The following is a 12,116-nucleotide window of genomic DNA, read 5'->3' on the forward strand; positions in this document are numbered from 1 at the left end:
TTCAGTTTGTGGGTGTGATCCTATTTGCATTCCATTTCATATTATGGGGTGCGTTTGTTCCACATATTTAGCATTGCACAAGATGCCCCCATGAGAGCGAGGCTAATCAATCACCCGGTCAAATGTGTCAGAAGTGATTTGCATCTGCCAATTCTTGGTGGTGGAGTGAGGGTTTAGGGGTTTAAACACACAGGGCGGCAGGGCAGGGTCACTAGTCTTAAAATGAAATGTTCTAATAAAGTAAAGTGGAGCATGTTTTGTGTTTAGTTTTGTTTTTTGTTTGTTTTTACAATAATGGAGCTTATATGGTGAAACCATATTTTTTTTAATTTATTTTTTTTAACTTACATATTAGATTCCTGTATACTCACTGATTCTTCTGTTAACCATGTAATAATTAGCTGACATTATTTTTTTATGTATAGGATAGAGCACACAGAATTGGTCAAACAAAAACTGTGAGGGTGTTCAGGTTTATCACAGACAACACTATTGAAGAACGGATAGTAGAGCGTGCAGAGATGAAACTGAGATTGGATTCCATAGTCATTCAGCAAGGTATGTTTTTTTGCTTTATGGATTTTTTGTTGTTGTAAGAATTATAAACAGAATATATTTAGGAGAAAGCTCGGTCAACTTGTAATAGCATATGTGTGTTTAAAATTCTAAATTTGTTTTTGTGATTATGCAATCATAACCTTTACCACTTGATAACTGGACTAGGGATGTGCAGCATATAGCTTGTAGTCTGTTTTATCCCAATAATATAGCCCTATGTTAAAGGCAAATACCACAAAATAACTACCCTCTTTTTTTCCCCTTTAGTAGTTATACTATTTAGCATACTCTTTTTAATCTATTTTAATAAGTCTCATACATCTCCTCTGGTCAGAATTCTGAGACTCAAGCAGGTTCTGTGACGCACTAGGCCACTGATTTTTAAACCTGTCCTCAGGCCTCATTTAATGGATTACTGAAGTGGAGCACAGGTAAAATGATCAGGTAAAACCTGGTTATGTTACCTGCTCTCATTCAAGGTAATCCCAAAAACCTGGCCAGTTAGGGAGGCTTGAGGACAGGTCTGAAAACCAATGCACTAGGGTGTCCAGCTGCCATGGTTGAAAATACATTTTATACAATCTCTTAATATCCAGGTGAAGATATTGAGATGGCAAGTTTTCCTTCACTTGTCATTTTCTTCAGTCACCTAATAAGACAAATTATTTTCCAACTTGGTCTAATTAGTTAATTATAATGACAGATTGGTTTTTTTTTTTTTTTTTTTTTTTTTTTTTTTTTTTTTTGACACGTCAAAGGGACAGTCAACACCAGAATTTTTGTTCTTTAAAAGGAAAGATAATCCCTTTATTACCCATTCCCCAGTTTTGCATAACCAACAGTTATAATAATACACGTTTTACCTCTGTAATTACCTTGTATCTAAGCTTCTGCTGACGGCCCCCTTATTTCAGTTCTTTTGACAGACTTGCATTTTAGCCAGTAAGTGCTCACTCCTAGGTCACTTCACATGCATGAGCTCAATATTATGTATATGAAACACATAAACCTAATGCCCTCTAGTGGTCAACATCCATTCAGATTAGAGGCAGTCTTCAAGGTCTAGGAAATTAGCATATGAACTTCCTAGGTTTAGCTTTTAACTAAGAATAACAAGAGAACAAAGCAAAATTGGTGATAAAAGTAAATTGGGAAGTTGTTTAAAAATACATGCCCTATTTAAATCATGAGGGTTTTTTTGGACTTGATTGTCCCTTTAAATAGGATGGTATAATTTGTTTGGTTTTACTTTGGAACAACCTTTCTTTTGAGGGAAAAGAATAAATACTGCTGTGCTAGTGTAATATTTGCCATTTGTAATAATGAATGTAGTATCAATAACAATTATTGGTTTTCAGTTGAACATTTTATTTCTTTTTAATGACACGATGAGTCCACGGATAATCTTAATTTCTATTGGGAATACCACTCCTGCCCTGCAGGAGGCAGCAAAGAGCACCACAGCAAAGCTGTTAAATATCTCCCAACCCAGTCATTCTCTTTGCCTACGTTAAGTGCTAGGAAGTGGTAAAGTTAGGTGTTATTTTAGATTCTTCAATCAAGAGTTTATTATTTTTAAAGTGGTGCTCGATTGTGCTTCTTTGTCCTAGGGTGTAGCCGTAGTCCACATCAGTCTCTTCAGTAGAGCAGTGGGGGCTTTAGAGCAATGAGAACTGGTGGGACATAATTCTCACTGCTCCTCTTATAGATTTTATGCTGCCCTAATTGTGAAGACCTGAGGGGAAATACTCAGTCTCTTTTGTTCCACAGGCCTATGGGAGGGAGATGACCTCTCAAGCCGGGTGAGATGCCTTGCTGTCGGGCATTGATCAGGTAAGTGCTTACTTTATTTATATCTGGATCACTCAGAAAAAGTGGGCACTATTTACTTGGTTGCTTCTCTTGGGACATTTTTATTTCTCCTTACTGAAGGAGACTATTAGAAAGCATAGCAGGCACTGGGGCTGAGAATGTTGTGTAGTTAAATTTTTATGGCGGTTCCACTGCTCCCGGCGGTTTAACTTGAATAATACCGACCGGGGGATTATTAATTTGAGACGCCCATGAGGAGTGGAGCTAAGGGTGGTGAGATTTTTAGCAATACATGCCATTTCTCTTGCATCTACGGAGGTGACAGTTACAGGCCGACTAGAAGCGCTTGGGTTCATAAGAAAGACAAGCATTTCTAGGAGCAGTTCTCAAATCATTTCCTGCTGCTCTACGGATCATCTGCTTTGCTAGTGGGACTTATCTCCTGTGTTGTGGGGCAGGTAGGCACCTCAGCAGACAGCTGAGGTGTTGAAGTGTTTGTGATTTTTGTCTCAGTATCGTTTTTACCGCATTCTTCAGTTTATAGTAAAAACATTTTTTTTGTCAAGTTTAATTTTGTTAAAAATTCACTTTTTTTCATGTAATTGGCAACAGTCCATTATCTAGTGACATATGAGATATACAATCCTACCAGGAGGGGCAAAGTTTCCCAAACCTCAAAATGCCTATAAATACACTCCTCACCACACCCACAATTCAGTTTTACAAACTTTGCCTCCTATGGAGGTGGTGAAGTAAGTTTGTGCTAAGATTTCTACGTTGATATGCGCTTCTCAACATTGTTGAAGCCCGATTCCTCTCAGAGTACAGCGAATGTCAGAGGGACGTGAAGGGAGTATCACTTATTTGAATACGATGATTTCCCTAACGGGAGTCTATTTCATAGGTTCTCGGTTATCGGTCGTAGAGATTCATCTCCTACCTCCCTTTTTTACTTACCTGATAAATTCATTTCTTTCATGTAATTAACAAGAGTCCATGAGCTAGTGACGTATGGGATATACATTCCTACCAGGAGGGGCAAAGTTTCCCAAACCTTAAAATGCCTATAAATACACCCCTCACCACACCCACAAATCAGTTTTACAAACTTTGCCTCCAAGGGAGGTGGTGAAGTAAGTTTGTGCTAGATTCTACGTTGATATGCGCTCCGCAGCAAGTTGGAGCCCGGTTTTCCTCTCAGCGTGCAGTGAATGTCAGAGGGATGTGAAGAGAGTATTGCCTATTGAATGCAGTGATCTCCTTCTACGGGGTCTATTTCATAAGGTTCTCTGTTATCGGTCGTAGAGATTCATCTCTTACCTCCCTTTTCAGATCGACGATATACTCTTATATTTACCATTTCCTCTACTGATTCTCGTTTCAGTACTGGTTTGGCTTTCTACAAACATGTAGATGAGTGTCCTGGGGTAAGTAAGTCTTATTTTCTGTGACACTCTAAGCTATGGTTGGGCACTTTATTTATAAAGTTCTAAATATATGTATTCAAACATTTATTTGCCTTGACTCAGAATGTTCAACTTTCCTTATTTCCAGACAGTCAGTTTCATATTTGGGATTATGCATTGAATTATCATATTTTTTCTTACCTCAAAAATTTGACTTTTCTCCAACATAGGTGTGTCCGGTCCACGGCGTCATCCTTACTTGTGGGATATTCTCTTCCCCAACAGGAAATGGCAAAGAGCCCAGCAAAGCTGGTCACATGATCCCTCCTAGGCTCCGCCTACCCCAGTCATTCTCTTTGCCGTTGTACAGGCAACATCTCCACGGAGATGGCTTAGAGTTTTTTAGTGTTTGTTGTTTATTCAGGTAAAAGGAGAGGTCAAAAAGCAACTTCTACCTCTCTCTCTTTTTGGGTTAAAAGCATCATCAGATTGGCTTACGAGACTGCCGGACGGCAGCCTCCCGAAAGAATCACGGCTCATTCCACTAGGGCTGTGGCTTCCACATGGGCCTTCAAGAACGAGGCTTCTGTTGATCAGATATGTAGGGCAGCGACTTGGTCTTCACTGCACACTTTTACCAAATTTTACAAGTTTGATACTTTTGCTTCTTCTGAGGCTATTTTTGGGAGAAAGGTTTTGCAAGCCGTGGTGCCTTCCATTTAGGTGACCTGATTTGCTCCCTCCCTTCATCCGTGTCCTAAAGCTTTGGTATTGGTTCCCACAAGTAAGGATGACGCCGTGGACCGGACACACCTATGTTGGAGAAAACAGAATTTATGTTTACCTGATAAATTTCTTTCTCCAACGGTGTGTCCGGTCCACGGCCCGCCCTGGTTTTTTAATCAGGTCTGATAATTTATTTTCTTTAACTACAGTCACCACGGTACCATATGGTTTCTCCTATGCTATTATTCCTCCTTAACGTCGGTCGAATGACTGGGGTAGGCGGAGCCTAGGAGGGATCATGTGACCAGCTTTGCTGGGCTCTTTGCCATTTCCTGTTGGGGAAGAGAATATCCCACAAGTAAGGATGACGCCGTGGACCGGACACACCGTTGGAGAAAGAAATTTATCAGGTAAACATAAATTCTGTTTTTTCCCTGTGGGCTGTTAGGCTCGCGGGGGCTGAAAATGCTTCATTTTATTGCGTCATTCTTGGCGCTGACTTTTTTGGCGCAAAAATTCTTTTCCGTTTCCGGCGTCATACGTGTCGCCGGAAGTTGCGTCATTTTTTGACGTTATTTTGCGTCAAAGATGTCGGCGTTCCGGATGTGGCGTCATTTTTGGCGCCAAAAGCATTTAGGCGCCAAATAATGTGGGCGTCTTTTTTGGCGCTAAAAAATATGGGCGTCATTTTTGTCTCCACATTATTTAAGTCTCATTATTTATTGCTTCTGGTTGCTAGAAGCTTGTTCACTGGCATTTTTTTCCCATTCCTGAAACTGTCATTTAAGGAATTTGATCAATTTTGCTTTATATGTTGTTTTTTTCTTTTACATATTGCAAGATGTTCCACGTTGCAACTGAGTCAGAAGATACTACAGGAAAATCACTGCACAGTGCTGGAGCTACCAAGCTAAGTCTGCTATAAACTTTTGGTATCTGTTTTCTCCAGCTGTTATTTGTATTGCATGTCATGTCAAACTTATTAATGCAGATAAAATTTCCTTTAGTACTGTTACATTACCTGTTGCTGTCCGTCAACATCTAATTTTCAGAGTGTTCCTGATAACATAAGAGATTTTATTTTTTTAAATCCATTAAGAAGGCTATGTCTGTTATTTCTCCTTCTAGTATACATAAAAGTCTTTTAAAACTTCTCTTTTTTTCAGATGAATTTTTAAATGAACATCATCATTCTGATACTGATAATGGTTCTTCTGGTTCAGAGGTTTCTGTCTCAGAGGTTGATGCTGATAAATCTTTGTATTTGTTCAAGATGGAATTTATTTGTTCTTTACTTAAAGAAGTGTTATTTGCATTAGAAATAGAGGATTCTGGTCCTCTTGATTCTAAATGTAAACGTTTGAATAAGGTTTTTAAATCTCCTGTAGTTATTCCAGAAGTGTTTTATCTCCCTGATGCTATTTCTGAAGTAATTTCCAGGGAATGGAATAATTTGGGTAATTTATTTACTCCTTCTAGACGTTTAAGCAAATTATATCCTGTGCCATCTGACAGATTAGAGTTTTTTGGGACAAAAATCCCTAAGGTTATGGGGCTGTCTCTACTCCTGCTAATGTACTACTATTCCTATGGCAGATAGTACTTCATTTAAGGATCCTTTAGATAGGAAAATTGAATCTTTTCTAAGAAAAGCTTACTTATGTTCAGGTAATCTTCTTAGACCTGCTATATTTTTAGCGGATGTTGCTGCAGCTTCAACTTTTTGGTTAGAAGCTTTAGCGCAACAAGTAACAGATCATAATTTTATAGCATTATTATTATTCTATAACATGCTAATAATTTTATTGGTGATACCATCTTTTGATATCATTAGAGTTGATGTCAGGTATATGTCTCTAGCTATTTTAGCTAGAAAAGCTTTATGGATTAAACTTGGAATGCTGACATGTCTTCTAAGTCAACTTTGCTTTCCCTTTCTTTCCAGGGTAAATAATAATTTCGTTCCTTTCCTCACAACAAGGAACAAAAGCCTGATCCTTCATCCTCAGGAGCGGTATCAGTTTGGAAACTATTTCCAGTTTGGAATATATCCAAGCCTTATAGAAACCTATAGCCAGCTCCTAAGTATCTATGAAGGTGCGGCCCTTATTCCAGCTCAGCTGGTATGGGGCAGATTACGTTTTCTTCAAAGAAATTTGGATCAATTCCGTTCTTAATCTCTGGTTTCAGAAACATTGTTTCAGAAAGGTACAGAATTGGCTTCAAGTTAAGGCCTCCTGCTAAGAGATTCTTTTCTTTCCCGTGTCCCAGTTGACACAGCAAGGCTCAGCATTTCTGAAATGTGTTTCAGATCTAGAGTTGGCTGGAGTATTTATGCCAGTTCCAGTTCTGGAACAGGGGCTGGGGTTTTATTTTATCTCTTCATTGTACCAAAGAAGGTCAATTCCTTCAGACCAGTTCTGGATCTATCATTATTGAATCGTTATGTTAGGATACCAACATTCAAGATGGTTACTGTAGGACTATCCTGCCTTTTGTTTAGCAAGGGCATTTTATGTCTACAATAGATTTACAGGATGTGTATCTACATATTCCGATTCATCCAGATCACTTTTAGTGTCTGAGATTCTCGTTTTAGACAAGCATTACCAGTTTTGTGGCTCTACTGTTTGGCCTAGCCTCAGTTCCAAGAATTTTTTTCAAAGGTTCTCGGTGCCCTTCTTTCTGTAATCAGAGAATAGGGTTTTGGTATTTCCTTATTTGGACGATATCTTGGTACTTGCTCAGTCTTCTCATTTTCGAAGAATCTCATACGAATCGACTTGTGGTGTTTCTTCAAGTTCATGGTTGGAGGATCAATTTACCAATCAGTTCATTGATTCCTCAGACAAGGGTAACCTTTTTAGGTTTCTAGATAAATTCAGTGTCTATGACTCTGTCCTTGTCAGACAAGAGAAGTTTAACATTGATATCAGCTTGTCAAAACCTTCAGTCACAATCATTCCCTTTGGTAGCCTTATGCATGGAAATGTTGGGTCTTAGGACTGCCGCATCAGATGCGATCTCCTTTGCTCGTTTTCACATGCGACCTCTTCAGCTCTGTATGCTGAACCAATGGTGCAGGGATTACTCAAAGATATCTCAATTAATATCTTTAAACCGATTTTACGACACTCTGACATGGTGGACAGATCACCATCGTTTAGTTCAGGGGGCTTCTTTGTTCTTCCGACTTGGACTATAATCTCAACAGATACAAGTCTTACAGGTTGGGGAGCTGTGTGGGGGTATCTGACGGCACAAGGGGTTTGGGAATCTCAGGAGGTGAGATTTCTGATCAATATTTTGGAACTCCGTGCAATTTTCAGAGCTCTTCAGTCTTGGCCTCTTCTGAAGAGAGAGTTGTTCATTGTTTTCAGATAAGACAATGTCACAACTGTGGCATACATCAATCATCAAGGAGGGACTCACAGTCCTCTGGCTATGAAAGAAGTATCTCGAATTTTGGTTTGGGCGGAATCCAGCTCCTGTCTAATCTCTGCGGTTTATATCCCAGGTATGGACAATTGGAAAGCGGATTATCTCAGTCGCCAAACGTTGCATCCGGGCGAATGGTCTCTTCACCCAGAGGTATTTCTTCAGATTGTTCAAATGTGGGAACTTCCAGAAATAGATCTGATGGCTTCTCATCTAAACAAGAAACTTCCCAGGTATCTGTCCAGATCCCGGGATCCTCAGGCGGAGGCAGTGGATGCATTTTCACTTCCTTGGAAGTATCATCCTGCCTATATCTTTCCGCCTCTAGTTCTTCTTCCAAGAGTAATCTCCAAGATTCTGAAGGAATGCTCGTTTGTTCTGCTGGTAGCTCCGGCATGGCCTCACAGTTTTTGGTATGCGGATCCTGTCCGGATGGCCTCTTGCCAACCGTGGACTCTTCCGTTAAGACCAGACCTTTTGTCTCAAGGTCCTTTTTTCCATCAGGATCTGAAATCCTTAAATTTAAAGGTATGGAGATTGAACGCTTGATTCTTGGTCAAAGAGGTTTCTCTGACTCTGTGATTAATACTATGTTACAGGCTCGTAAATCTGTATCCAGAGAGATATATTATAGAGTCTGGAAGACTTATATTTCTTGGTGTCTTTCTCATCATTTTTCTTGGCATTCTTTTAGAATACCGAGAATATTACAATTTCTTCAGGATGGTTTAGATAAGGGTTTGTCCGCAAGTTCCTTGAAAGGTCAAATCTCTGCTCTTTCTGTTCTTTTTCACAGAAAGATTGCTATTCTTCCTGATATTCATTGTTTTGTACAAGCTTTGGTTCGTATAAAGCCTGTCATTAAGTCAATTTCTCCTCCTTGGAGTTTGAATTTGGTTCTGGGGGCTCTTCAAGCTCCTCCATTTGAACCTATGCATTCATTGGATATTAAATTACTTTCTTGGAAAGTTTTGTTCCTTTTGGCCATCTCTTCTGCCAGAAGAGTTTCTGAATTATCTGCTCTTTCTTGTGAGTCTCCTTTTCTGATTCTTTATCAGGATAAGGCGGTGTTGCGAACTTCTTTTGAATTTTTTCCTAAAGTTGTGAATTCCAACAACATTAGTAGAGAAATTGTGGTTCCTTCATTATGTCCTAATCCTAAGAATTCTAAGGAGACATCGTTGCATTCTTTGGATGTTGTTAGAGCTTTGAAATATTATGTTGAAGCTACGAAATCTTTCTGTAAGACTTCTAGTCTATTTGTTATCTTTTCCGGTTCTAGGAAAGGCCAGAAAGCTTCTGCCATTTCTTTGGCATCTTGGTTGAAATCTTTAATTCATCTTGCCTATGTTGAGTCGGGTAAAATTCCGCCTCAGAGAATTACAGCTCATTCTACTAGGTCAGTATCTACTTCCTGGGCGTCTAGGAATGAAGCTTCGGTTGACCAGATCTGCAAAGCAGCAACTTGGTCCTCTTTGCATACTTTTACTAAATTCTACCATTTTGATGTATTTTCTTCTTCTGAAGCAGTTTTTGGTAGAAAAGTTCTTCAGGCAGCGGTTTCAGTTTGAATCTTCTGCTTATGTTTTTTGTTAAACTTTATTTTGGGTGTGGATTATTTTCAGCAGGAATTGGCTGTCTTTATTTTATCCCTCCCTCTCTAGTGACTCTTGTGTGGAAAGATCCACATCTTGGGTAGTCATTATCCCATACGTCACTAGCTCATGGACTCTTGTTAATTACATGAAAGAAAACATAATTTATGTAAGAACTTACCTGATAAATTCATTTCTTTCATATTAACAAGAGTCCATGAGGCCCACCCTTTTTTGTGGTGGTTATGGTTTTTTTGTATAAAGCACAATTATTCCAATTCCTTATTTTATATGCTTCGCACTTTTTTCCTTATCACCCCACTTCTTGGCTATTCGTTAAACTGATTTGTGGGTGTGGTGAGGGGTGTATTTATAGGCATTTTAAGGTTTGGGAAACTTTGCCCCTCCTGGTAGGAATGTATATCCCATACGTCACTAGCTCATGGACTCTTGTTAATATGAAAGAAATGAATTTATCAGGTAAGTTCTTACATAAATTATGTTTTCTTTCATATTGGCAAGAGTCCATGAGGCCCACCCTTTTTATGGTGGTTATGATTTTTTGTATAAAGCACAATTATTTCCAAATTTCCCTTGATGCTTTCTACTCCTTTCTTTATCACCCCACTGCTTGGCTATTTGTTAAACTGAATTGTGGGTGTGGTGAGGGGTGTATTTATAGGCATTTTGAGGTTTGGGAAACTTTGCCCCTCCTGGTAGGATTGTATATCCCATATGTCACTAGCTCATGGACTCTTGCCAATATGAAAGAAATGAATTTATCAGGTAAATTCTTACATAAATTATGTTTTTTGATTGCTAGTTCTATCCATTAAGAGTAATAATGGATCATGAGGCCTTGCAAACTGCCAAAAGCGCTTTGTTTTGATGACAATGTGGAACCACCAATCCCTTTTTTGTTCCTCTTGTATTGAGAGGACTATAAATTACAGGGATAAAAATTTTCCTGAGCCAACATTTTCTAAAGAACATGCCGTTCAGGAATCTGACAATGTTCAATATATGCTGCAGCTTTCTCCTCAAGCGTCCCCAAATTTTACTGCCCTCACATGCAGTGCTCTGTTTCCTCGGTGGCTCCAGTTGGGGTTACTTTAAAAGACATCGCTTCTCTCATGTCTTCTGCAGTTTCAGATGTGTTGTCTGCCTTTCCTATGTTGCAAGGAAAGCGTAAGAGGAAAATCAGACATTCAGTAAGCAAGGTTTCTGACAGTTATTCCTATTGCGGATGCACCCTCCCAGAAGCCTGAGGAGGGGTATACCGTAGTAGCATCTGAAGGTGAAATTTCAGATTCTGACAGTGTAATTCCTCTCGGTGATCGGAAGTGGTATCTTTTAGGTTCAAGCTAGAAACGCCTCCGTCTGCTACTTTGGGTGACAGCGACTCCACGGTTGTCTTTAATCTAGGGTTGCACCGATACCGATACCAAGTATTTGCATGAGTACTTGTACTCATGCAAATGCACCGATATTTAAACCGATACCTCCAATTCCTACCCATATGCCATCTTGTGGCGTTTTTCAAACTGTATGTTCCCATTTCATTTTAAGCTGGAGTGGAGACTGAACTAAAAATTGTTCACTTCTGTTCTGCCAATACAAATTGCTGCTGTTTGTATTATTTTACGTCAGAGCAGTGCTTTAAAAGCTGCTACTTTACAGCTGTAAGCCTCTCATCTTGTGATAACAAAAGATATAAGGAGGGTGGTGCATATATAACATACACCACACTCCTAGGGGGCGCTAACAATAAGCAGCAAACAGGTAAGCAAATATATACAGATAATTAAGAGAATATACAATATACCTAACACACTTATATAAGATTATTTTTATTGATGATATGCTCACAGATGATATTGGTGTAATCAAATAGCAAAATGTCTGCACAAAGAATAATCCAAAAGAAAGAAGGCAGCTCTCTGTCATAGGACGGTCATCCTGGTGTGGTGTGATCTAAAAGAAAAAGCACAGAGGCGCCAACATGGCCTAGTAACGTCACGGCAGTCGGATACAAAACATCAGCAGGATAGGAAATATACTCACAAGCGTAGCGCATCCAAATGGTGCTATTGTGGCAGCCTGGAACATCAAACAGTGGTCCAGCTCACTGGTGTCTCCAGCCAGATAGAGTTGATCCTTGGCGAGGGCCTATCCTATGATGCCTATAAGGGCAAAAAAGGCACACACATAGCCCAGTAATGTTTGTACACCAGATAAAAAAGGATTCAAGGTTGTACTTACAGGAAACAAAGCACCACCAGGTGCAATATCAGCAGTACTGGGACCTCTCAGCCGCCCAGTGGACTGTGGAATCCAATTTGCAGGATGCAGAAAATCACCACTTTGGAAGATAGGACTAGCACACACACTCTGCCCCCAAACAGGAGCAGAATAATTGTGATAAAGCAAGTGTATATTTAAAAACTTTTATTTTAAAAACAGCGACATGTTTCTCAGCCACCACAGGCTGTTTCCTTACTTTTTTACATTAAGAAATCCTGTGGCACACCACCATCCCAAAATTTTACAAAATCACATTGTAGCCTAATACAGGATATAT

The 12,116-nt window shown here is 39.4% G+C and overlaps 1 protein-coding gene across 1 annotated transcript in view; it reads left to right on the top strand.

Annotated features, from left to right (window-relative positions):
• Nucleotides 1-405: 405 nt before the first annotated feature.
• LOC128643570 (SWI/SNF-related matrix-associated actin-dependent regulator of chromatin subfamily A member 5-like) overlaps nucleotides 406-12,116 on the top strand; it is a gene marked incomplete at its 3' end in the record, with an annotated part of 30,679 nt that continues 18,968 nt past the window's right edge. The window contains exon 1 of the mRNA XM_053696412.1: nucleotides 406-558. Coding sequence (XP_053552387.1) covers nucleotides 522-558 — 37 coding nt within the window. The remainder of the gene's footprint in view (nucleotides 559-12,116) is intronic.

This window comes from Bombina bombina, unplaced genomic scaffold (assembly GCF_027579735.1).
Source record: "Bombina bombina isolate aBomBom1 unplaced genomic scaffold, aBomBom1.pri scaffold_2054, whole genome shotgun sequence".
Taxonomy (NCBI): Eukaryota; Metazoa; Chordata; class Amphibia; order Anura; family Bombinatoridae; genus Bombina; species Bombina bombina.